The sequence below is a fragment of the Bubalus kerabau genome, chromosome 19, assembly GCF_029407905.1.
Source record: "Bubalus kerabau isolate K-KA32 ecotype Philippines breed swamp buffalo chromosome 19, PCC_UOA_SB_1v2, whole genome shotgun sequence".
NCBI lineage: Eukaryota > Metazoa > Chordata > Mammalia > Artiodactyla > Bovidae > Bubalus > Bubalus kerabau.
The window spans coordinates 55985445-56011437 of record NC_073642.1 but is presented as its reverse complement, the minus strand read 5'-3'; the positions used below and the strand labels follow the sequence as shown (position 1 = coordinate 56011437).

At 52.8% G+C, this 25993-nt stretch overlaps 3 protein-coding genes across 6 annotated transcripts in view; 1 reads left to right on the top strand and 2 right to left on the bottom strand.

Annotated features, from left to right (window-relative positions):
- Window positions 1-25993, bottom strand: part of SERF2 (small EDRK-rich factor 2) — a 202927-nt gene that overhangs the window by 67770 nt on the left and 109164 nt on the right. The window lies entirely within an intron of this gene.
- On the top strand, window positions 614-17997 carry STRC (stereocilin). Its single transcript, XM_055556235.1, has 29 exons — window positions 614-656; window positions 917-1702; window positions 1792-1816; window positions 2782-4033; window positions 5257-5319; window positions 5404-5514; window positions 5683-5849; window positions 6238-6424; window positions 6561-6676; window positions 6940-7072; window positions 7447-7629; window positions 7915-7953; window positions 8107-8274; window positions 8438-8503; window positions 9002-9127; window positions 9411-9469; window positions 10273-10396; window positions 10510-10622; window positions 12955-13090; window positions 13484-13680; window positions 13860-13950; window positions 14165-14321; window positions 15011-15180; window positions 15821-15976; window positions 16575-16717; window positions 16905-17053; window positions 17278-17375; window positions 17457-17604; window positions 17773-17997. The coding sequence occupies exons 1-29, from the start codon at window positions 614-616 to the stop codon at window positions 17859-17861; spliced, it is 5295 nt and encodes a 1764-aa protein (XP_055412210.1). The 3' UTR covers window positions 17862-17997.
- LOC129634228 (creatine kinase U-type, mitochondrial) lies at window positions 18132-24166 on the bottom strand. Of its 4 annotated transcripts, none has more exons than XM_055556270.1 (10): window positions 24065-24166; window positions 22893-23181; window positions 22061-22259; window positions 21763-21858; window positions 21158-21379; window positions 20921-21006; window positions 20691-20814; window positions 18890-19024; window positions 18566-18691; window positions 18132-18370 (listed from the first exon to the last, which is right to left on the bottom strand). In XM_055556270.1, exons 2-10 carry the CDS (start codon window positions 23039-23041, stop codon window positions 18257-18259), a joined length of 1251 nt encoding a protein of 416 aa, XP_055412245.1. In that variant the 5' UTR covers window positions 23042-23181; window positions 24065-24166; the 3' UTR covers window positions 18132-18256. The 4 variants fall into 4 exon arrangements, with proteins under 4 accessions (XP_055412245.1, XP_055412243.1, XP_055412244.1 ...); XM_055556268.1 differs by having other exon boundaries at window positions 23976-24115; XM_055556269.1 differs by having other exon boundaries at window positions 22893-23214; window positions 23976-24111.

The window sequence follows — 25993 nt, the reverse complement described above, 5'->3', positions numbered from 1 at the left end:
CCAACTCTTAACATTTTGTGGCTCTGGGTACTGAATCAAAAGCCCCTCTCTTCCCAAGCGCTCCATCCTTGGACCAGACCTTTGTCTTCCTTCCTCTTCTCTGTATGCACCTGCCTGCTCAGATCCTTTCTCCTGGCCCCCTTTCTTCCTCAATTCCCTTGAATTCTAAACTTGCTTTTTAGCTCCCTTGTGCCCTCCCCCCTTATATTTCTGATATTATTGTTTATTTAATGCTATTTATATATACTTCTGCAGACCCTTCTAGATTACATTCCTGATCTCCAGAACTGCTCCATCTCTATGTCTGCCTCCTCTTATCTGCACCCTGGCTCCTAACTGAAGCTATATCCTCAGATTCCTCCCACGGTCCCCTGGGATCCGCTATCACTGGTCCCTCTGACAGGGGCACTCCTTCTCCAAAGCCAAAGGATCAGGTAGTCAGTGGCTCAGGTGACAAATCTGCTGTCAGGTTACAGATACTGTTTCCTGAAAGACCACACTACGGTGTCAGCGGAGACTGGGGCTGCCTGCCATGCCCCGTCCTCACCTGGCTCTCCCACACAAGGTAAGAATAACCAGAACTCACCTCTAGTACCTGCACTCTTCTGGAAACATGGCTCTGAGCCTCCGGCCCCTGCTTCTGCTGTCCTGTACAGGTGAGGGGGACAGTGGGCTGGGCTGGGCATGATGGGGATGGTTGCTGGAAAGAGACTTAAGAATGCAGAGATTAACTGGTTAGAGAAAAAAAATAAATGAAGGTTAAGAAATCAGGCCAAGACTTAATGTGGGTTGTTGAAAGGGACTCAGCTCACCATCTTTTGCACCTCATCCAGGCAGGGACTGGGCTCCAGGCCAGGGCTGAATTTGGGTCCCAGGCTTTTCCCTCCTTGGTGATTTCAGGTTTCTCTCCTTACAGTGACTCTGGTCCCTACTGGGTCTCAGCCTCTGGACTCGGGTCTCTCCCTCCTGAAGTCAGCACTCTCTGCTCTGGACCAAGCTCCCCAGGTGGCCCTCAGCCGCTCACGGTTCTCTGCCTTCCTGGCCAACATTTCTTCTTCCTTTGAGCCTGGGAGAATGGGGGAGGGACCGGTGGGAGAGCCCCCACCTCTCCAGCCCCCTGCCCTCCGGCTCCACGATTTCTTAGTGACGCTGAGGGGCAGCCCGGACTGGGAGCCAATGCTAGGGCTGCTAGGGGACGTGCTGGCCCTGCTGGGACAGGAGCAGACCCCCCGGGACTTCCTGGGGCACCAGGCAGGTGTGCTGAGTGGACTCGCGGAGGTGCTGCTGGGAGCCTTAGTTCCCGGGGGACCCCCTATCCCAACCCGGCCCCCCTGCACCCGTGATGGGCCCTCTGACTGCGTTCTGGCGGCTGACTGGTTGCCTTCTCTGCTGCTGCTATTAGAGGGCACGCGCTGGCAGGCCCTGGTGCGGGTGCAGCCCAGCGTGGACCCCGCCAACGCCACGGGCCTCGATGGGAGGGAGCCAGCCCCCCACCTCTTGCAGGGTCTGCTGGGTTTGCTTGCCCCAGTGGGGGAGCTGGGCTCTGAGGAGGCTCTTTGGGGGGGTCTGCTGCGCACAGTGGGGGCCCCCCTCTATGCTACCTTCCAGGAGGGGCTGCTGCGCATCACTGACTCCCTGAAGGATGAGGTCTTTTCCATTCTGGGGCAGCCAGAGCCCGATGCCAATGGGCAGTGCCAGGGAGGTGAGTGCCATCAGGTCCGGGGCTGGGCTGTGGCAGGGCCAGCAAGGTTGAGACTGGGGTAGTCCTCTTCCTTTCCCTTTCCCTCCTAGGCAACCTTCAGCAGCTGCTCTTGTGGTGAGTAAGGAGAGAGGAGTTCTGAGGGGCGGGGCCTGGGAAGCCATCAGCTTTCAGGGCAGGAGAGGAAGCGGATGAGAAGGCTGTGGTTTAGTGGTTTGGGAGGGTGACTGTTGGTGGTCGGCGCCCCAGCTTTGCCTCCTCCTAGCCATGTGACCTTGGGCAGGTTAGAGTATCGTTCTATGCCTCAGTTTCCTCGCTCATAAACTGTGGGTAATATTAACTGCCTCGGAGTTTTCACAAGGGATTAAATGAGTTGATACTGTATGTGTCAACCACCTAGAAGAAGTGTGTGCATGCCAAGGCGCTTCAGTCGCGTCCAACTCTTTGTGAACCTGTGGACCATAGCCCGCCAGGCTCCTCTGTCCATGGGATTCTCCAGGCAAGGATACTGTAGTGGGTTACCATGCCCTCCTCCAGGGATCTTCCCAACACAGGGATCGAACTGCGCCTCTTACGTCTCCTGCATTGGCAGGCGAGTTCTTTACCGTTAGCGCCACCTGGGAAGCCCGTGCCTGGCACATAGTGCTTGATAAATGTTAACTAATAGATTATGGGAAGAGAGGACAAGGTTTGATTCCTCCTCCCCTTACTGTTTGGGTATAACAGTACCAGAGCACAGGTGGACATATTCAGTCGCTGGGCAGACGTCCTGATCTGAGGCCAACCAAAGGTTTTATTTTATTTAAGCTACCTAAAAGCATGTGCAGAAAGGAGAAAGAAGGGGGCCAGGTGGACAGAAGGGGCTCTGGCTGGGCAACTCCGGTGACTTTGTGCCTTGGAGGGACAGATCTCTCTCCCCTCCCCCATCCCAACATTTAAACACCGTCACTCCCAGGGACCTCACTTTTGGAAAAGCCTATGCTTGTCACCCTCCCTGCGGGGCTCTGGGCCAGGGCCAGAAACCTCAAGTGGAGGAAATGCAAATTGACCAGCTGCTTGCCTGCTCCTCCCTCTGCTCCCAGGGGCATCCGGCACAACCTCTCCTGGGATGCCCGGGCACTGGGCTTTCTGTCTGGATCGCCACCCGCACCCCCTGCCCTCCTCCACTGCCTGAGCACGGGGGTGCCTCTGCCTAGGACTTCCCAACCCTCAGCCCACATCAGCCCTCGCCAGCGGCGGGCCATCTCTGTGGAGGCCCTCTGCGAGAACCTCTCAGGCCCGGCACCACCCTACAGCATCTCCAACTTCTCCATCCAATTGCTCTGCCAGCACGCCAAGCCTGTCACCCCGCAGCCCCCTCCCAGCACCGCTGCCATCTGCCAGACAGCCGTGTGGTATGCAGTCTCATGGGCGCCAGGTGCCCAAGGCTGGCTCCAGGCCTGCCACGACCAGTTTCCTGAGCAGTTCCTAGACGCCATCTGTGGCAACCTCTCCTTTTCCACCCTCTCGGGCCCCAACCGCCGCCTGGTAAAGCGGCTCTGTGCTGGCCTGCTCCAACCCCCTACCAGCTGCCCTGAAGGCCTGCCCCCTGTCCCTCTGACCCCAGAGATCTTCTGGGGCTGCTTCTTGGAGAATGAGACTCTGTGGGCCGAGCGGCTCTGTGGGGAAGCAAGTCTGCAGGCTGTGCCCCCCAGCAACCAGGCTTGGGTTCAGCACGTGTGCCAGGGCCCCACCCCGGATGTCACAGCCTTCCCCCCTTGCTACATCGGACCGTGTGGGGAACGCTGCCCAGATGGGGGCAGCTTCTTGCTGATGGTCTGTGCCAATGACACCATGTATGAGGCCCTGGTGCCCTCCTGGCCTTGGCTAGCTGGCCAGTGCAGGATAAGTCGTGGGGGCAATGACACCTGCTTCCTGGAGGGGTTACTGGGTCCTCTTCTGCCCTCTCTGCCACCGCTGGGACCATCCCCACTCTGCCTGGCCCCAGGCCCCTTCCTGCTTGGCATGCTGTCCCAGCTGCCACGCTGTCAGTCCTCTGTGCCAGCCCTTGCCCACCCCACACGCCTACACTATCTCCTGCGCTTGCTGACCTTCCTCCTGGGGCCAGGGGCCGGAGGGAACGAGGCCCAGGGAATGCTGGGTCAGGCCCTGATGCTCTCCAGTCTCCCAGACAACTGCTCCTTCTGGGATGCCTTCCGCCCAGAGGGCCGGCGCAGCGTGCTGCGGACCGTCGGGGAGTTCCTGGAACAGGAGGAGCAGCCAGCCCCGGGCTTTGACCCCACTGACAGCTCCAGCCCCGCTTTAAGCAAGATGGAGCTGCTGGCCTGCTTCAGCGTGAGTGATCTGCCAAAGTGAAAGTTCCCGGAGCAGAGGGAAGGGTCTCCATGGGAATTCTCTACGATCTCACTGAGAGACAGCAGAGCAGTGATTAAGCTCGCAGCTCTGAGTCATCCAGGCTTGGGTTCACACCTTAGTTCTGTGATCAACCCTGGACAAGTTTTCAGCCTCTCTGAACAATACTTTTGTCCTTTATAAATGAATGGTGGAGGGACTTTACTGACCGTCCAGTGGTTAAGACTCCACTCTTCCTTTCCAAGGGCACGGGCTCAACCTCTTGTTGGGGAACTAAGATTCCACATTCGTGTGGCATGGCCAAAAAAAAGTCTCAAAAAAAAAAAAAAAAGGAAAAACAAACGGTGGAGAATAATGGTGCCACTCTTTTTAGGATGGCTGTAAGGATTACATCAGATGATACCGGCTGTGGGCTTAGCGCTAGTATGTGATATACAGACAATATATAATAAATGTTATCTCGTTATTCTTCCTAGCTCTTTGATTTACCTCCTTTCTGCTTCAGAAAGGAAAGGGATCAAGTTAGAGGGCTCTAATTCTGTCCCTAGAGAGTGAGAATTGGAAACTGGCAAAATATAGGAAGATAAGGCAGAAATGAGAAAAATTCAGGGTGACTGCAGATCAGAAGTTTTAGGTTTGACTATGCCACAGGTGTGGTCTTAGCCAATTTACTTTGATTTTTCTGGGCTTTGTTTTCTTCTCTGTAGAGTGAAGGGGCTGGAATATGTGAACACCATAGTTCATTTGTTGAGTTCCCGTTATGTGTGAAGCACTTTGCTAGATGCTGTGGGGAATGTAAAGAGTCCTTACTCCATGGTAGGGCCCACCTTTCTCAATTCCTGGGACCAGTGAAATGTAATAATTTAGTTCACGTGTGTGCATGGTAAGTCGCTTCAGTCCTGTCTGGCTCTTTTTGACTCTGTGGACTGTAGTCCTCCAGGTTCCTCTGTCCATAGGATTCTCCAGGTAAGAATACTAGAGTGGGTTGCCATGCCCTCGTCCAAATTTGGTTCATATCTCCAAATATTTACTGAGCCAGCTATGGCAAAGGCTATAGAAGAAGTTAAAGACTGCGGTCCCGGACCTAAAGGAGACACACACACAGCTTCAGAAGAAGGACAAGCATCCTAGTGAGTGGACCTGGGGAAGCTGCTGGAGGGACAGAGGGGACAACTCTCCTGGCATCTTGTCTGTCTCCCCACCAGCCCGTGCTGTGGGATCTGCTGCAGAGAGAGAAGAGTGTTTGGGCCCTGCAGATTCTAGTGCAGGTAACAGATGGGGGCAGGGTGTGTGGGCGGGCTGGGTGAGCTGTGCCCAGTGAGGCCATAACCACCATGACCTCCTGTGCCCAGGCATACCTGCACATGCCGCCAGAAAACCTCCAGCAGCTGGTGCTTTCAGCAGAGAGGGAGGCTGCTCAGGGCTTCCTGACGCTCATGCACCGTTCCTGGGCTCAGCTGCAGGTGGGCATGGAGGGAGAGGGGGACAAGGGTGGCGGGGGAAATCTAGGCATCAAGAGCACCTGGAACCAGACAGGCAGCAGGCTTGCTCCAGCAGGAGGAATGCAAGAGGAGCTGGGGCCAAGAGAGTGGGTATCTCCAGAGCTGGCATCTGTTCCCATGCCCCCACAGGTGCCACCATCTGAGGAGCAGGCCCTGGGTCGCCTGACAGCCTTGCTGCTGCAGCGGTACCCACGCCTCACCTCCCAGCTCTTCATTGACCTCTCACCACTCATCCCCTTCTTGGCTGTCTCCGACCTGATGCGCTTCCCACCATCCCTGTTGGCCAATGACAGTGTGTAAGGACTCTGTACCACTCCTCCCGATCCTGTCAGGGTCAACCCCACCCACCCAGAGCTGTGCTATGCTTTGTCACTCAGTTATGTCCAAGTTTTTGCAACCCTATGGACTTTAAGCCCACCAGGCTCCTCTATCCATGGGGATTCTCCAGGCAAGAATACTGGAGTGGGTTGCCATTCCCTTCTCCAGGAGACCTTCCCAACTCAGAGATTGACCCCAGGTCTCCTGCATTGCAGGCAGATTCTTTACCAGCTGAGCCACCAGGGAAGCCCACACACCCAGAACAGCCCCTTCTCTTAACACTAGGGAGTCCTTCTTGTCCATGTGCAGCGGGGCTGCACAGAGCCAGGGGACAGGGCAAAGGGGTGAGACCCACTCTCTCCCCAGCCTGGCCGCCATCCGGGATTACAGCCCTGGAATGAGGCCTGAACAGAAGGAGGCTCTGGCAAGGCGACTCCTGGCCCCTGAGCTGTTTGGGGAAGTGCCCGCCTGGCCCCAGGAATTGCTCTGGGCAGCACTGCCCCTGCTCCCCCATCTCCCTCTGGAGAACTTTATGCAGCTCAGTCCTCACCAGGTATGAGAACGATTCATTTATTTGACTAGCAAGCTTTCGGACAGGTGGGATGGCATCAGTAACCTGTCTGCTAGTGAGCCCCTCCCCACAAGTGTCCCACAGTGATCCCAACATGAGCTGACCTTCCCCACTCCAGATCCAGGCCCTGGAGGACAGCTGGCCAGCAGCAGGTCTTGGGCCAGGACATGCCCGACATGTGCTGCGCAGCCTGGTGAACCAGAGTGTCCAGGATGGAGAGGAGCAGGTGCGCAGGTGAGTGCCTGTGGGGCCAGTGATCAAGGCCAGAGTGGCGTAGAGGCAGGTGCAGCTGCCAGGACAGGCTGGGGTCCCAGGAGGGAAGGGGCAACAGAGGAGGCGTGGCCCCAGGGCATCATAGGGCCTGGGAGAGAGGCCTGTCTGTGGCACCCACGTTTCATAGTTCAGCGGTCAGAGTGCTTGTTCCCTGTACCCACACAGTCCCTGCCTTAGTAGCAGCCTCAGTGACCACATGAAGGCCAGCTTCATGCCCTCCTCAGGCTGGGGCCCCTCGCCTGTTTCCTGACCCCCGAGGAGCTGCAGAGCCTGGTTCCCCTGAATGATCCAATGGGGCCGGTAGAACGGGGGCTGCTGGAATGTGCGGCCAACGGGACCCTCAGCCCACAAGGACGGGTGAGCCCCTTGGCCCAGGCCCTCAAGAACTCCAGGCTTCCCGTGGGGGGTGGTCTGTGTGGAAGATGTGCCCACTCACCTCAGCCAAGCTGGAGCACAGTTGGAGCCAGCCCTCATCCCACCACATCCACCTTCGTTCTTAATCTCCTTACTCCTTGGCCACGTTTACCTGTTACCACCTCTTCCTGACTCTACTCCATCTGGTCCACGACATCTCCAGCATTTCCTTTGATGACTTGAGCCCAAACTGCTCCTGTCCTATCCCTGGTTCCAAGCCACAGCCCAGGCCTTGGAATATCCAGATGTGGGATTAGAGAGGAGGCTTTAGGTTCGCCTGTCTTTTCTCTTCAGACCCAAACCTTCTTTGGTTACAGGTAGCTTATGAACTTCTGGGGGTGTTGCGCTCATCTGGAGGAGCGGTGCTGAGCCCCCGGGAGCTCCGGGTCTGGGCTCCTCTCTTCCCTCAACTGGGGCTCCGCTTCCTGCAGGAGCTGTCAGAGCCGCAGCTGAGGGCCATGCTTCCCACCCTTGGAGGAGCCAGGATCACCCCTGCCCAGGTGGGCCTATCCCACTCCCTGGCTTCCGTCTTCCATCCCCCGGCATCTCAGTCAAGACAATTACATTCAAGGATGCTGTTGCCCGGCCCCCTCCCCGCCCCGAAGCCTCCTTTTCCTCTGTCCCAAGAAGAACCCCCTCATCCCTCTTCCTCAGATGCAGAAGGGCTGGTCACGGGAATGGTGGAACGGGAGCTGGGAGTTTGGGAGGTTGGGCCCTAGGGACCTGTTCGGGGACCTGGCTGCCAGGGCCTCAGTGCTGTTGCTTCCTGTCCCCTCCTGCTTTAGGCTGTCCTGCTGCTTGGACGGCTCCTCCCGAGGCGTGACGTGAGTGGCAGCAACTTTTCCGCACGGCCCAAGCTCTCCGTCCCCCTCCTCCCTGGCTCCCTCTCACCCCTGCTGCCTCTCTCTACTGTGATTGTCCCCTTCCCTTCGACCTGGCCCGTCTTCTTCAAGCCTCTTGTCTCTCTCGCTCCCCAGCTGTCCTTGGAGGAACTCTGCTCCTTGCACCCTCTGCTTCCAGGCCTCAGCTCCCAGACGCTCCAGGCCATCCCGAGGCGAGTTCTGCTGAGGGCCTGTCCCTGCCTGGCCCCTGAACTGGCGCGCCTCTCGGCCTGCCAGACTGCGGCGCTGCTGCAGACCTTCCGGGTAGGAGAGCAGCAGGGAGATAGCCGACCAGGGAGGAGGGCTCTGGTTGGGAGGGGTCACCTTCCCTGTGGCCAGGGAAGGACCCCCAAACCTCCCCACTTTTTGCACACACACACACACACACACACACACACACACACACACACAGCCAATTCTCATGCAGGTGAAAGATGGTGTTAAAAATACGGGTGCAGCAGGAGCTGGTGCAGCTGTGTGCATCCCCGGACAGGTACGAGTGTGTGTGTGTGTGTGTGCGGGTGTGTGTGTGGTTTCTGCCAACTAAGCTCTTCTCCCCATCCTAGGGCTATCTCACACAGCTGGCACTGCCTCACATTCTCCCCCTGCAAGTGGCCCGAGTGTCTACATTAGCTCTGTGTTCTCTAAGACCTTAGTAGCTCTCTCTGTCCCGAAGCAGGAAGGCATAATGTCCTAGAACATCAAAGCCCCGAGGGTCTGAGGAATCTTCCAGGGCAGTCACCCTGCTTTCAGAAAAAGAGACCGAGGCTCAGAGCGACTAAGGGAGTTTAGTCCGTCAGGTGCCTAGATGGCAGGGACCTTTGACCACAACCGCGAGGGCTCTAGAGTGTGCCCTGCTAGGGTGGCACCTGCCACTCCACCTTTCTAGTTTCAGGTCCCCTCCTGCCGCCGTAGTTCCCCTTCTTCTCTGAGGCCTGAGTCCAGACGCTCTCACCTGTCACTACACTGCTACACTTTACCCCTCCGACAGCCTATCCCCACCATCTGGCCAGACTGCCTGCTGCCCCTGCTCCCACTAAAGCTGCTACAGCTGGACGCTGCTGCTCTGCTGGCAGACCGAAGGCGCTATAGGGACCTGCCCTGGTCTGAGCAGCAGGTGATTCTTCCCACTAGCCTAGAACTCCCTTCTCTCAACATTTTCCACCTCCTTCACCCATCCCTCAGCCCTAGATTGGGCACCTTACTCCCAGCAGCCCTTAGGACGCTTTTCCTTCCTCGCCTTTCCCCCTATTTGTCTCTCTTTCCCAGGGAGTGGGCACTGGGGAGAGTAGGAGGCTGGTGGGACCCACAGGGTGGAGTGGCAGCCCTGGGTCCAAGGCATCCTAGGTTCCTGGGCAATAGCTCTGCTGGGAAGCAGCTCCTCTTTCTTTCTCTTGTAGGCACAGTTTCTCTGGGAGAAGATGCAAGTGCCCACTAACCTGACCCTCAGGAATCTGCAGTAAGTAACTTGTAATGAGCTGTGAGTTTAATTCAACTAACATTTTTTTGAGCGCTTACGGTGTGCCAGGCACCATATGATATCCAGGGGTGGGGGTGAGAGGCGTATGAGGATCAGTGACCTGTAGGTCAGCCTGTGGGTCTTCTCCTGGTTCCTCTTCTCCTGACCCTCCTGCCCTTCTAGAGCACAACATCCATCCTGAGTGGATCTCAGGGATTTTGAGAAGACTCAGATTCAGGTCCTAGCCCTGTCTCCTCTTCGTGATCTTGAGCAAGACGTTCAACCTCTCTAAGCCTCATTTTTCCCTTCTTTAGAATAAGTATTGACATGGTACCTACCTCATAGGTAGTTGTAAAGATTAAACAAGATAAGGCATATAAGGTACCTAACACAGTGCCTGGCCCAGTGTAAGCTTCTGATAGATATTTGCTGATTAACCCCTCAGAGCCACTGACCAAGCAGGAATTAACAGGAGCAAGGATCACTTTACCTCCACCCCCAGCAAAAAACCCATGGGCATCTGAAGATGTGGTTCTAGCCTCAGTTGACAACATTTCTAGTAGGATGATATTGAACTGTCACTTGACCTCTGTAAATCTTTATTTTCTTCTCTGATAAACAATAATGGCGTGGGAGACCTATGAGAATATCTATCGAAAATATATATATATATATTTTTAATATTTCTCAAACTGCAAATTACTGTAAATGAACATCTGTCCTCGTGTTGAGAATGTTGATATAAGGTGCAGACAGGCTGTGGCATGTGTTGAATGAGCATGTGCCTACTCACACACCCACAGGGCTCTGGGTACGCTGGCAGGGGGCATGTCTTGTAAGTTTCTGCAGCAGATCAACTGGATGGCAGACTTCCTTGAAGTGGTCCACATGATCTATCAACTCCCCACTGGGGTCCGAAGGAGCCTGGTGAGACGGATGCTTGGGCATTAGTGGGAGCAGGGAGGCAGGAACCCCGGGTAGAGAACCGAGGCTCGGTGTTGAGCTCTGTCCTGAACCTGCCTCCCTACTCTGCCCCACAGAGGACCTGTATCTGGGCAGAGCTACAGCGGAGGATGGCAATGCCAGAGCCAGAGCTGGCAACCCTGGGGCCAGAGCTGAGTGGGCTGGACACCAAGCTCCTCCTGGACTTACCGTAAGGCTACACCTGGAGATACTGGATTCTCAGAAGGCTCAGCCTGGGGTGGAAGAGCTGCTCTTAGGAAACACCCCAGAGGTGGTGCTTTTCTGTCTGGTTGTTCCCTGACATCAGTTACAGCCTAAAGTGAAGGATGCTATTCAAAGTTGCTCTAGATGTTGAGTGGCTCCCCCAACAAGACCCCCAAAATGGGGCAGCTGAAGGTGGCAATATTGTGACGTGACCTGCCAAGCAGTCTTAATGTAACCTAGGCCCTATTAATACTGGTAGAATATGTAAAATGAGGGAAGTGAGAGTTCCCTGGTGGCTTAGTGGTTAGGATTCTGGGCTTTTATTGCCATGGCCTGGGTTCAGTCCTTGGTTGGGGAAATGAGATCCCACAAGCTGTGTGGTAGCCAAAAAAAGTAATTAAAATTAAATATATAAAATGAGGGAAGTAATGGTTCAATCCTGCCCCCACAGGACTGTAGTCTCCTTAGGGCACTGTGTTCTCAGTATGTTCAGAGGAGTAAGTAAAGAGAAAATGTATAAAACATGTGATAAAGTGAAAGTGAAGTCGCTCAGTCATGTCTGAGTCTTTGTGACTCCATGGACTGTAGCCTACAGGCTCCTCCAAAACATGCGATAAATGTGTCCAAATACCCCAGGAGCCATCAAATAGAAAATAGATCGGCATGTTTCTGAATGACCCCATTGGGCAGGACTAGCACCAGTGAATGAAAATCAGAGTTTTGTACAATATGAGGAAGATTGTGGTGGTGAATTCTGAGCTAGTCAAGCCTAGTCTGGATGACCCCACAGCAAGAATGTTACAGAACAGATTGAAGTATGGGTGAGGAGAGAGAAGACTGATGAACCCAAGGCTCCTCCTAAACTAGAGACTCGGAGTTTATGAGTATCTCACTCACAGGCTTTTTTCCCCCATATCATCTCCATCCCCACCTCATTGCCAACTGAACCTTAAGTCAGAGCAGGAAAAGGCTGACTCCAGTCAGTATTTCTGGGAAGGAGCTGACTCTATCCTTACATTTTTAAAGGTCTTTCCACAGATCTGGGCTTTTGTACTACTTGGCCCAGTTCCAGACTTGGTAACCTTAGGTAGAGTATAGAGTATCACTCTGATTTTTCTGCAAAAAGGCTTTTTAAAAATGCCATTCAAATCTGTTTGTGAAAGAGTGGTGATGGTGGTTTAGTCACTAAGTCATGTCTGACTCTTGTGACCCCATGGACTGTATAGCCTGCCAGGCTCCTTTGTCCATTGGATTCTCCAGGCAAGAGTACTGGAGTGGGTTGCCATTTCCTTCTCTAACATACCTCTTACCCCCAGGTTTTACCATGAAAATCAAATGAGATAACACCTAAAAAAACTTTGGTGCATGAGTGCTAAGTCACTTCAGTCATGTCTGACTCTTTGCAACCCTGTGGACTGTAGCCTGCCAGACTCCTCTGTCCATGGAATTCTCCAGGCAAGAATGCTGAAATCGGTGGCCATGCTCTCCTCCAGGGTCAATTGTATAGTATTATACAAATCAGAGGGGACCTTCTCACAATAAATAGAGGAAGGGTGGTCCTGTGGGAAATAGGAATTGAGAGTAAGACCCCACCATTTGGTCTCTGTGAATCTGTTTCAGTTTTTTATTTTATTTATTTTAAATTAAAGAAATTTTTTTTCACTGTGCTGGGTCCTCATTTTGGCTTATGGTCTGTGGGATCTTAGTTCCCTGACCAGGGATTGAACCCATATCCCCTGCATTGGAAGGTGGATTCCTCTTTTCTAATTAATTAATTAGTTTGGCTGTGTTGGTTCTTAGTTGCAGCACTCGAGATCGTCACTGGGTCAAGTGGAATCTTTCTTTGTGGTTCATGGACTCTCTAGTTGTCATTCTCAGGCTCCAGAGCACACGAGCTCAGTAGTTGCTCTGTGGCATTATCTTAGTTCCTCAATCAGAGATCACACTCACGTCCTCTGCGTCACAAGGTGGATTCTTAACCACTGGACCACCAGGAAAGTCCATATGAACCTATTTTTTAATCCATAAAATGGGGGAGGGGATTTAATGATACTTAACATCTGGGCTCTTTTATTCTATTAGATGAGGTAGGATTGTTCATCATTTCTTCCCAAGAAGACTGGAAATAGGTCTCTCCCGTTGTTCTCTCCCTGTAAGCATTGTGGTGGAAATTGGATCTGGGTCTGTTAAATATCAGTTCCTATCCAGGGCCACAGGGTTTGGTCTGGTGTTACCTCTTGTCTGGGGAATGGGGCATTCTGTGGTTCCCTTCTCAACTTGGCTCAATTCCAAGTCCTCCTGTTGTCAAATTGCTACAGAGTCCAGTTGATGGATAGACTGTCCAATGAATCCATCATGTTAGTGGTGGAACTGGTACGAGGTGCTCCAGAGCAGCTGCTGGCCCTGACCCCACTCCACCGGGCAGCCCTGGCAGAGCGGGCACTACAAAACCTGGTAAGAGTCCCCCCACCAAACTCAGAACTGTGGCCTGGGCCACTGCCATCACTCAGACAATGCTCTGTCTTCTAGGCCCAGACTCAAATGTTTGCTGCCAGGCAGGTTTTTGTCTACAGGGCCCTAGATCTACCTTTGGCTTCCATTCATTGATAGCCTGCTTCATGTTTCTTGTTCATATCCCTTGGAGTATTAGAAATTCCTTAGATTCCACCTCCCAGTCTTTCCACCTGCTCCTGTTTGGGCTCATAGTTTAGAAAAGTGGACAGTGGCAATAAGCTTCATTGGATCTTGGATCGGGAGCTAGAGGGAGACAAGGTCTTTGTGTCTTGATCAAAGAGACTGGTCCTCTGAGTCAGAGGGATGTCGTCCCAAGGTCTGATCCCCCTCCAGGCCCCAAAGGAGACAACAGTGTCAAGGGAAGTGCTGGAGACCTTGGGGCCCCTGGTTGGATTCCTGGGCATAGAGAGCACACGGCGGATCCCCCTGCAGATCCTGCTGGCCCACCTCAGTCAGCTGCAAGGCTTCTGCCTCGGAGGGCCGTTTGCCACAGAGCTGGGATGGCTGCTGCTGCAGGAGCCTGTTCTTGGGTATGGGCCTCCGGCAAGTCCAGATTCTAACTCATCCTCACCCACCCTCTCAACCACCCTCCTCAGCGCAGCCCATTCAGTATGCCAGAGGCCCCTGGAGCCCTGAGTCCCCCGTCTCAGCATGTCTTTCCTCTTCCTCACAGTCCATTCAGCATCCTGATCTTCTTTCTGTCCCTCAGGCAACCAGAGTTATGGAGCCAGGATGAAGTCGAGCAAGCAGGACGCCTAGTATTCACTCTGTCTCCCGAGGCTATTTCCTTGATCCCCAGGGTGAGGTGAAGGAGCACAGGAGGGAGTGAGAGCAGAGAGGGGACTGGGGAGCTAGTTCAGGGGGGCGCTAAGGCCAAGGAAGTTGAAGGCAAAGGATGTGAAGCCCAAATCTGGGGGAGGCTGCTGAAAAGAGACAGGACTTCGGAATTACATCTGTAGCAGCTGCTCCTGACATGCCTGGCTCTGCCCACCCTCCCTCTACCTTCTCTCCCAGGAGGCCTTGGGCCCAGAGACCCTGGAGCGACTCCTAGAGAAGCAGCAGAGCTGGGAGCAGAGCAGAGCTGGACAGCTGTGTGCGGGGCCACAGCTCGCTCCCAAGAAAGCAGCGCTGGTAGCTGGGCTTGTGCGGCCTGCTGCAGAGAACCTCCCGGGTGAGATGGCCCGGATGCCCATACTTCCAGCAAGGGGTACAGAAAGAAGTATCTACCACGCAATCAGACTTGTGCCCTTTCAGCAGATTTGTACAAGGTCACTCTAGGCTGGGGTTTTCTAATCTATAAAGCCCAGAGCAGTGAGAGATGATCTTCAAGGCCTCTTCCAGTTGTAGGGTTCTATACCTCTGTGAATTTATCACTCATTACATTTTTAGCCCAGGACTCCCCTTTCCCTGCTCTCTTAGCCCTGTTAACAGCTGACTCAGCTCTAGGCTTGGATAAGTGTGGTGCTCTCTGCTGGGAACGTGCTTAGGATAGAGGAAGGTGACACTGTGAGGCTAGGAACCCGGGTTTCAACCTAGATCAGCCACTCAGTCCCTGGGCAAGCCCTTCAGTCTTCCATCTGTACAATGAGGGGCTCGTCCTCCCCAGTCACCAGTTCTAATATCTTTGAGTCCTATGAATCTCACACTACAGTTATCCCTTGAGCCATACTGCCCGTATTAGCCTGTCCTTTAAAGATTGGAGGGGTCATTCCATCTACAAATATCTCTCTGGGATTTTTTTTTTTTTTTTGAGAGGAGGCCCCCACCCACCATGGCCCCCACCCTTCATGCCCCTGGACCTGACCACTCTGGGCATGCTCTAGTACTGTACTGACCCCCGACCCTGCCTTCCTCCTTTAGAACCTGTGCCAAACTGTGCAGATGTACGAGGGACATTCCCATCAGCCTGGTCTGCAACCCAGATCGCAGAGATGGAGCTCTTGGACTTTGAGGACTGCCTCGCACTATTTGCAGGAGACCCAGGACTTGGGCCTGAGGAACTCCGGGCAGCAATGGGCAAGGCAAAACAGGTTAGTGATGGAGAGTCCAGTCAGGGTTGGAGGTTGAACATAGGAAGCTGGTTGGGTGTGGTATGGGACACATGGAAACGGATAGCTGCATGAGAGATGGGGGACATAGGACATAAAAGAATTAGAGGGTTTGGATCCTGAGTAGGAAGTCTGAGAGGATGGATACTGAGGACAGGAAGCTAGTGAAATGGTTAGAGGGACTAGAAGTTATCAACATTAGCAGGTATCAAAATCATCTGGGGAAAAAATTATTAAAGAAAGAATCATCTGGGGAGCAGGTGTTTGAAATGCTTGAGGATCCCATTGTAGACTTACTGAAGAAAGATGCTCTGAGGATCAGGTCTGGGCATCTGTATCTTGCCCCTGCTACCCCCCACCTCATGTCTGGTGCACATTGGAACTCGTGGACTAGAATCTGCTATTCTTTCCTACTGAGACTCTAGAGTTCTTTCAATAACACCTTAGTCAGAGGAACCTTCATCCAATCCTCTCATTTTACGGTTGAAGAAACTAAAGACCCAAAGAAAGCAAGGGATTTGCTTCGAGTTACACAGTTCAGGTCGGAGGCAAGACTGACCCTCGGCATTCTGACTCCTAATTTCGTGCTTTTCCCATTCATACCATTCCTCTCTTTCTCCAGTTGTGGGGTCCCCCCCGGGGATTCCGTCCTGAGCAGATCCTGCAGCTGGGTCGGCTTTTAATAGGTCTAGGAGAGCGGGAACTCCAGGAGCTGAGCCTGGTGGACTGGGGCGTGCTGAGCACCCTGGGGCAGATAGATGGCTGGAGCTCAAGCCAGGTAACATCTTCCTCCTCTCTACCACCTTCCAAATGCCTCCAGGCCATCTAAAGCCCAAGGAATTTCTGTCTTGTGACCATACATGGCCATGCTTTCTATCTTTTCCTAATACTCCATACTAGTAGGAAGTTAGAGCAGTGATTTATTTACTGAGGCCCTGGACACATAATACTTCCTCCTGCCTCCTTTCCCTTTGGCCTCTTTTCCTGTCCTCTTTTTTTGATCCTCAACCTTCCCCATGGTTGTTGGCTCTTTGGGCTACCCTGGTGGCTCAGACGGTGAAGAATCTGCTTGCAGTGCAGGAGACCTGGTTTCAATCCCTGGATTGGGAAGATCCCCTGGAGGAGGGCATGGCAACCCACTCCAGTATTCTTGCCTGGAGAATCCCCATGGACAGAGAAGCCTGGAGGGCTACAGTCCGTGGGGTCGCAAGGAGTCGGACACAACTGGGCGACTAAGCGCAGCACAGAATTGGCTCTTCAGGTCTTACTAATAAGAAAATCCAGTAGCACTTGTCCCTTCCCTAAGCAGCTAGTTCCCCATCCATGAATTCCTCATGACTTTTCTCCTTATCCTGTGACCTCCACCCCAACTCCAGCTCCGGGTGGTGGTCTCCAGTTTCCTGCGGCAGAGTGGTCGACACGCGAGCCACCTGGATTTCCTCCACCTGACTGCATTGGGCTATGCACTGTGTGGACTTCGGCCTGAGGAGCTACAGCATATCAGCAGTTGGGAGTTTAGGTCACACATAGAGGAGAGGGTGGGCTGTGGTCCTGTGGGGAAGGTGGGCTCACTGGGGAAGGATCATGCAGGAGTGATCCTGTCGAGGAAGCAATCTCACTTCAAGTCATCGCTACCACCAACTCATGACCATGGACCCTGTCACTGTGGCTGAATCCTCCTCCCTTCTCTTCACACTCTTCCACAGCCAAGCAGCTCTCTTCCTGGGCAACCTGCATCTCCCATGTTCTGAAGAGCAACTGGAGGTTCTGGCCCAGCTCCTGGTGCTGCCTGGTGGCTTTGGCCCAGTCAGTAACTGGGGGCCCGAGATCTTCACTGAAATTGGCACAATAGCAGGTATAGGGAGACTAGGCCACCGCTGGGGCTGGTGTCAGGGGCCAGTTTCCACACTGAATTGACTGGGTGGAGGACTTCTCTGGAATCTTAAGGTGGGCGTCTAAGGCACCTAGGTAAGAGGCTAGAGACATGCTGGGGAAGGTCTGAGGAAAAATATTTTGGGAGTAGTTAGAGAAGGCCAGGGTAGGATAACATCTGGAGGCCCACCCCACTTGCCTTGACAGCTGGAATCCCCGACCTGGCTCTCTCCGCTCTGCTGCGAGGACAGATCCAGGGCCTTACCCCTCTGGCCATTTCTGTCATCCCTGCTCCTAAATTTGCTGTAAGCACTGATGGGATGGGGTCTGAGGTGACCATAGAAGAGGGCCACAATGGATGTCCTGATGCCTGCTCCCATCCCCAGGTGGTGTTCAGCCCCACCCAGCTATCTAGTCTCACCAGTGTTCAGGCGGTGGCTGTCACTCCTGAGCAAATGGCCTTTCTGAGTCCCGAGCAGCGACGAGCAGTTGCATGGGCCCAGTATGAGGGGATGGAGAGCCTGGAGCAGGAAGGTGAGTCCCTAACTGCACAGACTGACTCCCGACCTCCTGGCCCAGAATCAGAGCCCTAACTCAGGGAGATCTGAGAGTGAAGGGGTCTCCAGGCAAATAGTCTCCAAGTAGCAGTGGTTCCTGGGGAACAGAGTTGTGATATTCCTTCCATTCTCTGTCTTATTACAGGTCGAAGCACAGCCTGGGGTCTCCAGGACTGGTCACAACCCTCCTGGGCCCTGGCATTGACCATCTGCTTCCTTGGCAATCTGCTATGAGCCTGTCTCTGCAGTTAGAGAGATTTGTTGGGAAAGACATTTGAAGTAAAACGAACAAAGTGCAAATGGAAGTGCAATGTAATTATCCTAGGAAGCTGATGGAATATGGGTAGAATGTTAATGCTTTCCACCCACCTGAGAATCAGTGTTCCTGGCATGCCATATCTGGAGTCTCTTTTCATCATAAATAATCCCATTGCCTTTTTTTTTTTCTCTCCTGGAAGCTAGTTCCTCCTCATCCCACCATTAGAAATAACACAGACAACTGAAGCATAGCATGGAGCCTTTACTAGGACAGGGGGGTGTGGGTTGATGATGGCACCCAGGGCAAGAAGGGGCTGCCATTAGAATGGCAGAGGTCCTGGGAGTCTTGAGTCATCCACTGGGGACGAGAGTTAATGCTTGTTGGGGAGAGGTGGAGGGATGCGGATATCCTGGCCTCTCTCCAGACGCCGTTCACAGTCAATCAGGTAGTTTACTCCATCGATGACCAGCTGCACCAGCTCCACCTGGGTGATACTGACCCTTGATCTCTGCTTCCCACAAGCTGACTCTCTTTAGCACTGATTTGCCTGCTCTGGGAACTCATGGCCAGTTTCCCCCCAGTCAACCTGAGTTTCATTTCAGATTCCATTACATTCTTGAGGCTCACTCCTTGTCAAATCACCCCCCACAGACCTATCCATAATCCCTGAGAATCTCACCTCTGACTTGCCCAGTCGGTCCAAATTAGAGATATCAAAGACACTGCCTGTGGCAGCTGTGTCTACTCCTCCAGTTCCACGTTTTTGGAGCCTTAGGTTCTCGAGGATCTTTGGGAAGCGGCTATCCTAGAGGGGAGACAGAGATTTGGAGGCAGGGTCAATAGTCTGAGATTGGTCCTACCCGAAAGAGCCCTGAAGCTGCCCAGAGCTCCTTCCCTTGACTCTAGAGCTACAACGGCTGCTCCTTCCCAAAGCGCACACTCCCTCTTCCACCCCACATGGCCACTTCCTCCCTCACACTCCTCTCTAGCCCAACTCCTTTACTTTGCTCAGCAGGGGCAGTTTGATGTGCACTCCTGCCCGAAGTCCAGTGCCCAGGTTAGACGGACAGGTCAAGATGTATCCCAGACGCTCATTCCACATGAACTCCCAGCCACGCTCCTGGATCAGCCGCTCCACCTGCGTGCACAAAGCCTCCGTTAGTGACATGTCAGGGCTGTGCAAACCCTCCCTTAGCTGGACCCACAGGAGCTCTAGAAATATGTCTAGAACCAAAGATTTGGGATGTGAAAGAATGACACTGCTTTTTTTTTTTTTTTTTGGTGGAAATGGCTCATTATTATCATGCATAAAAGATATTTTTGATGTTGCAAGCCCATCATGATGAGATTGTGCAAAAATATCCTGTGTGGAAGAAGAGAAACTTCAGGGAATGATGTGCTAAGGATGATCTGGGGAGATGAACGGAGGTGGTAAACTGAACTGAGAAAGGATTGATTATTCAGGGAGTTCTGCATGCATTGACATCTTTACTTTGCTAATGAGCTAGAGCTTGGAAGAATTCTTTCAGCCAGAAAATGAGGGTGTAGGCTTTGCAACAGGAAGAGGCAAGAGAGCCTGTTAGCTGTGGAAAAAGAGAAAGCAGAAAGGTGAAAATGGAGCAGAAGAGCTGGACTCATATTTGTGGAGGGTGGGGGAGGAGTGTGGGAAGCGTGTTCTTGTTCCACTTAAACATCCCAATCATGAAGATGACCACTAGAGTTGAAGAGACTGGAGATCTGCCAGGGTAATGTTCGTGAAGACCACTATGTAACCTAAGGGGGACCCTGTTCATAGTTCAGAAAGACCCATGGCATGGGGGATATTATAATGCTGAACAAGAGGAAATCCTTCCCTCTAGAATAATAACAGCAGCTAACACTTGTGAACTTTTACTATGGGCCACATGCTTTATATGCATTATCTCACTTAATCCCCACCACTTAAATGTAGGAAGTCTTCTTACCCCAGTTTTACAGATGAGAATACTAAGACATATAAAAAGTACTTCCTTACCCACTTCAGTGGGTCAAAGATATGTTACCTATTACCCGCTAAAAATAATAGGAACCTCCCGCTAAGATTCTAAAAGAAGGAGAGTTCTTTCCCTTTACAAGTCCAAAACAGAACTGTATATATGAGACCATACAATAACGATTGGATTCATGGGAATTTCTAATCTAGACTCAAATATGGAGACCTAATTCCTGTAGGACTGAGGATTCAGTTCAACCCCTCACGTAGAGCCACACAGTCTGGAACTTAAACCATTCCATCTTCCACCTTCCCTGTTTTCCCTCCCATTCAGCTTAAAATCTAGACATACTACTTTAGTAAGAAGGACAGAATCTAGAGTAAAGGCCTACCTTGGCTCAGAAATGGGTGGTTACATGAGAATCACGAACATACCAACCCCTCACTCCTTATATCTGTCCAAGCTTAAACCTTCCCCTTATATCTGCACATTCCACAACATACCCCCCAGGCACTGACTCACCATCTCAATTCCTTCTTTGCATTATTTGGCAACTGCTTTGTTTACTTCCTTAGATTGCTGACATTCTTTCTATCTTCCTATTCTTAGGACGACCATACCCAGATTTATGTATACCTGGTCCATGTATACCAGTACCATATGCCCTGGACAGTTCTGATTTATACCTATTGTCCGACTACAGTGATTGGTGGTAATCTCTTTCACTATGAAAAGTGTCCTGGGTTGGTTGATAAGTTATATCCCCATCTACATATTCTAGTTTCTTCCTTAAGTCCTCCCACCTAGTTCCCTTATACATTCTTCTCCAACCTCTTTGAGGCCTCGGCAGAATCTTTCAAACACTTTCTTCATGTTGCCACCCTTCTCCATGGAGATGACCCGTGTATGATCCTCCTCATTCACCCAGATCAAGAAGCTCTTTTCATTGTTGTGCCTGAAGGCAGGAGAGAGGGAGGAACTGGAATTAAGAGGCAGGGCAAGGGAGAGATAGAGAAAAAAAGGGGCACTTTTAGGAGCCTGGGATAAGCTAAGCCTCATACCAGATTCCACGCGCATCCGGCCAGTCTCGAGCCATTCCTGCTGCAGTCAATAATGGAGATACAGGCTTATCAAACAGGAAGTGGTCCTGAGGAGGGTAAAGGGACTTGGGTTAAGAATCTACACAGTAGCCCCCGGGGTTCTCAGAGCCCATCTACCTCATCTGGCCCAGCCTCCCTTGATTCTCTTGTCTTTCCATCTGCCCCACCCCTGCCCAGCTCCCTCTCAAAGCCTCTCACATCAATTAGCTGCTGCTGCTCAGCCTCTGTCATCTCACTGAGCCGATAGTAGCGTCCAGCCAGGTCACCCTTCAGGCCACTCAGCGCATCCACGACGACACGTTCCACCTCTCGTCGCTCTGCCCGAGTACAGGCTGGAGGCAGGCTGAGTCCCCGGATACTCCGACCAGTTCTGACTCTCGAGGACAATACATACCTCTCATCAAAGTAGCCAGAACGGATCTGGGGAATGGTAGAAATTAAGGTAAGTCACAGAAGCAAGGTGGATGGGAGCTGAGGGCCTTGGGAAGCAGAGACCATAAGAACTAGAGGAGTCTTCATTGCCTGCACTGGAAGGACAGCCCATTGGGCAAGCATGCCAACTGAAGGGGCATTCATTGTGAACCCTCCCCCACACTGCCCACCTTGGGGTGTAGCCGTTCTCAACGCCCGCTCCTCTCCACAGCGGCTGCTCCTTAACATACAACTCTTTCCCCACACTGAGACTTGAAAGCTCAGCAGTATAATGACTATGAGTCAGAGAATAATTATGGTGGAAGGGACTGGAGAAAAACAGTATGTTGTACAAAAGGCAATGCAAATCAGAAGTGGGATATTTGACCTACCTTGCTGGCATCCAGGTCGGTGGTATGTTTCATCGTTCGGGGGTCATATCCATTGTGTCGCTCTTGGATCACAGGGTCAAACAGCTCAGCAAATACCTGAGGGGGAGTTGAGAGGGAGAAGGTGGTTAAGGAGAGGGAACCCCTTCCCAAGATTTCATTGTGGATTGATTTCACCGGGTCGGAAAACACGAGTATGGATGGTCCAGTCTTAAGGGAAAGTGAGGGGCTTCAGGGGGTAGGAACTGGGATTGCTGGGAAGATGAACAGGGTTTTACCGGGAAACTCTGGGGCCCCCTACCTCATAGGTCTCCTCATCACCAGCTACCATGCCCACAGTCTTGATGAAGGGGTGGCCAGGGTTGTCCACGCCAGTCTGGATACACTGATCTAGCGTCCAGCCAGTGGGTGTGGTCTTGTCGCAGAGCCGGGCATAGACTGCCGGGGTCAGGTGACTGGCCATGCAGTTGTTGTGCTTTCGGAGGTCTGGGTACTCAGCACTAGGGAGGGGGTACCCAGTAACCATGGAGGGAGGGCACAGGGGGCCTGGACCCAGTGCACTCTGCTGGGAGCATGCCTGGCTTTGCTCCTTGGGAGGAGGGGAGGCTAGAGCGGGGCTAAACCTTGGTAATCTCATTAGGGACTTTCAGGATCTATTCTTTCCCAAGAGTTCTAGCTTCCTCTGGCTGGAGGCTCAGTTCTCCCATATCTGCTCCGTTCTTTTCTCCCATGGAAGCAGCATTAGGGATGGGGGAGGGGAAAGACTAAGGAGGGGAATTCAGGAAACCGGAGAGAACAGCAGGAAAGGGAGATGGAGGAGAGCGGAAAGGATAGTTCCTGGTCTCTCAATTAGGAATTTGAGCAGAGTAGGTGCAGCCAGAACTCGCAGGGCCAGAGCTGGCCTTGGGGGCGGGAACTGCGGGTTCCAAGTCCCCAGGAATGCTTTCACCTTATGGTTTTGGCCTCCCCTCACCGCCACCCCAGTGAGGTTTCCAGACTGCACAGCGCCCCACTCCAGAACCTCGGTGATTATACCCCTTCTCTATTGCCCAGATTATCATCTCCACCCCTATCACCACCTGCCTGACCTTCCCCCCTCCCCCCTTTCCCCGGATCGCCTGAGACACTGGTACCTCGGGGGATACAGCCTCCGTCGTTCACTGGCGGCTCGAACAGGTTCTGATCGGAGTAGAAACCCAGCGGCGAGAGAACCAGCTCCAGCCAAAGCCAGGAGCCTGAGCCCGGGGCGGGCAGACAACAGACGAGAGAAGGGACCAGCCATGGCTTGAGGGTCTGCCTACGGAATCTCAGGGCAGGAGCTGCTGGCTCAGGGCAGGAGCCGGGAGGAGGGGGGCGATGCAGACAGGCTGAGAGCCGGAGCTGAGTGCGAGGCTGGAGCCGAAATGGGGGCTGGCGTGGAGGCTGGAGCGGGAGTGAAAGCCGGTACCGATCAGACTGCAGGAGAGGCGCAATGAGCTAGCGGCAGGCGGGCGCAGGAGAAGGCAGCGCTGCAGTCTCCAGGGGTGGGGCTCGTGCAGGCCCCGCCTTCCCGCCTGCCACCGCGCTAGGTGTGCGGGGGCAGAGGTAGGCACCACCCCCCCAGGTAGATTAGGGAGACTGGCCATTTGCAGCCTTAGGCCCGGGAATGGGCCCACCGGAGGTGAGGCCGCCCAGATTTCAGCACCAAGTGGAGGACAGCACCCAAGGGGCCCGGCGAAACCCTAACACCCTTCCCCTAAGCCTCTCGGTTTCATTGGAACCCTCCGTTCGTCGCCCCGTTGGGTGGAAGAGGGGGACATTGCCCAACCTGTTCTCGTTTTTTTTTCGGCCTGCCCCTGCAACCTTTCTGTCTCCCGAGGAGAGGTGGCCTCGGGGAACCCGTGGCATAAACAGATACCAGGGGAAGACACACAGAGAAATCACACAGGCAGACACTGAGAAAGACAGTCTCGCTGGCTCAAGGTCACCCCTTCCTTAGAACCAGGAAGAGCACCAAGGCTCCTCCCTGTCACACCTGTGCAAGTCTCCTTACAAGGTTATGGAAAGATTCCCTGAGAGACATCGGGGAAACACCAACTCTTACTCCATCTAGCTGTTTTCCCCACCCCCACCCCACCTTGCCCCCAAGTCTGAAGCCCTGCTGTGTCCTTCCTCCGCTTCTCAGGATCCCTCACTTTTACCCCCTCCTCCATCCTCCTCTCCATCTCTTACTTCACCTTTGATCTCTTCTCAGCGAATTTTCCAGGCTGGGACCTATTTGCTGATCACAGGACTCCCTCTGAGTATTCTCGGCAGGCTTGCCTACCTCCTGTCTGTGCTGGGCGTGGGGCTGGAGTTGGGCAGGGAATTTTGTTTCCTCCTCCTCCTCCTCCTCCTCTCCTCTCTGTAGCTCCCAGTTCCTGAGCTGAAGGGGAGTGTAAGGAGAGGTGTAGGGTGTGGTGAGATGACGAGGTGTAGGTAGGGAACAGGCAGGCACAGGTCTCTAACCACCACATGTGTTTCCTCTCTTGGCTCCCTAATGCTCTTTAATCCAGAGTGTAAGGAGGAGGGGTGTCCAAGGGCAAAGGGTCACCAAGGAATCTCTGCGTTCCTCCTGGTCCCTTCTCCTCCTCTCTCCTCACATGGTGCATATTCAGATTTGAGAGGGTTTTGTTCCTTATCTCCAAGTATGACTTGGGTGTGACTTGACCTTTGTCCTGGCAGAAGGAAAATGAATGCTTGGAGCTGAAATAGAGATGTGAGCTTCAGTATGGAGGCTCAGTTAAGGTGGGGTAGGCATGGCGGCATTAGTCCAGTCTTTCAGCTATCTTGATGTATTCATAAGACAGTAAGAAATTTGTTCATCTTAAGAGAGTTTTTGAGAAAAAGAAATCCCCTTCACCTTGTCCTCTGGCCTCACTGATGAGACCCCATTCCATCTGTTTCCTCTCATTTCATTCATTCCTCTCAGGCTTCCCTAGTGCTCCTTTTCCTGCCTTCCTCATCTGTGGGTATCCTTAGAAGATAATCACCTCTGTTCTCGGTCCATCAGTTCCTTCTCCTGCTAAGAGAGTAATTATCAGGACTAGATGGAGTTCTGCAGTTGTGTTACCTGAAAACTGGGTTGACCTTTTGGTGGTTATCAAGCCATTAGACACAACCAAGGTAAAAAACAGAAGAAGGAAGGACTTATTATTACTTGCTGCAAGTAAGTGGGACCCTGGGGATCTCTCCCAAAGCAATGTCTCCCCAAACGGCAAAGTTGGTGAATTTTTAAGCTATGGGTACTTGTATACTCATAAAGAGGTGAGACCAAGCAGGACCCGGGGTAGGGGTCCTGGGCATGGAAGTCTTACTGTGTCCCCCATTTCTTGATTGTTGGAAATAGGCTTCAGCTCCCAAGAACTTCCCCGGGTTCCAAAGGGTAGATCCAAATAGTTGCTAGTCAAGGAAGGGGGGGAAGCAGAAACAAAGGAGGAACAATAAAAAACTATAGTGCAGGTGAAACAGTTTACCTTAGATTGGGACTTGAACTCATGTTCCAGGACTCAAACTTAGCCAAAAGCCAGTCTGGGACTTGAACCCACATGGCCGGGACACAAACCCAGCCAATGGTCTTCCAACTGAAGTCACAGAACTGGTTTCAGCACTTAATGAGGCTCAGGTTCTTGATATCTTATCACAGAAAGAATTCAATGAGAGACAAAGTGATAAGAAGTGGATTTATTCAGAGAGAAACACAGTCCACTGAGTGTGGGCCTTCGGAAGAGGGCAAGTGAAGCCTCAAAATGTAGTGTGATTAGCTTTTAAGTGTTAGTTGCTCAGTTGTGTCGACTCTTTGCGACCCCTTGGACTGCAGCCTGCCAGGATCCTTTGTCCATGGAAGTCTCCAGGCAAGAATACTGGAGTGAGTAGCCATTCCCTTCTCCAGGGGATCTTCCCAACCCAGGGATCGAACCCAGGTCTCCTGCACTGCAGGCCAATTCTTTACCATCTGAACCACCAGGGGAGCGCCCCCCTGGTTAGCTTTTATGGACTGGGTAATTTCAAAGGCTAATGAATGAGAGGATTATTCCAACTATTTGGGGGGAAGGGGTGGAGATTTCCAGTCATTGGGCTACCACCCACTTTTGATCTTTGATGGTTGACCTTGGAACTGTCATGGAACCTCTGGGTGTGTCATTTAGCTTGCTGATGTATTACAAGGAGGGAGTGTATACTGAGGATCAAGGCTTCCCTCATGGCTCAGAGGTTA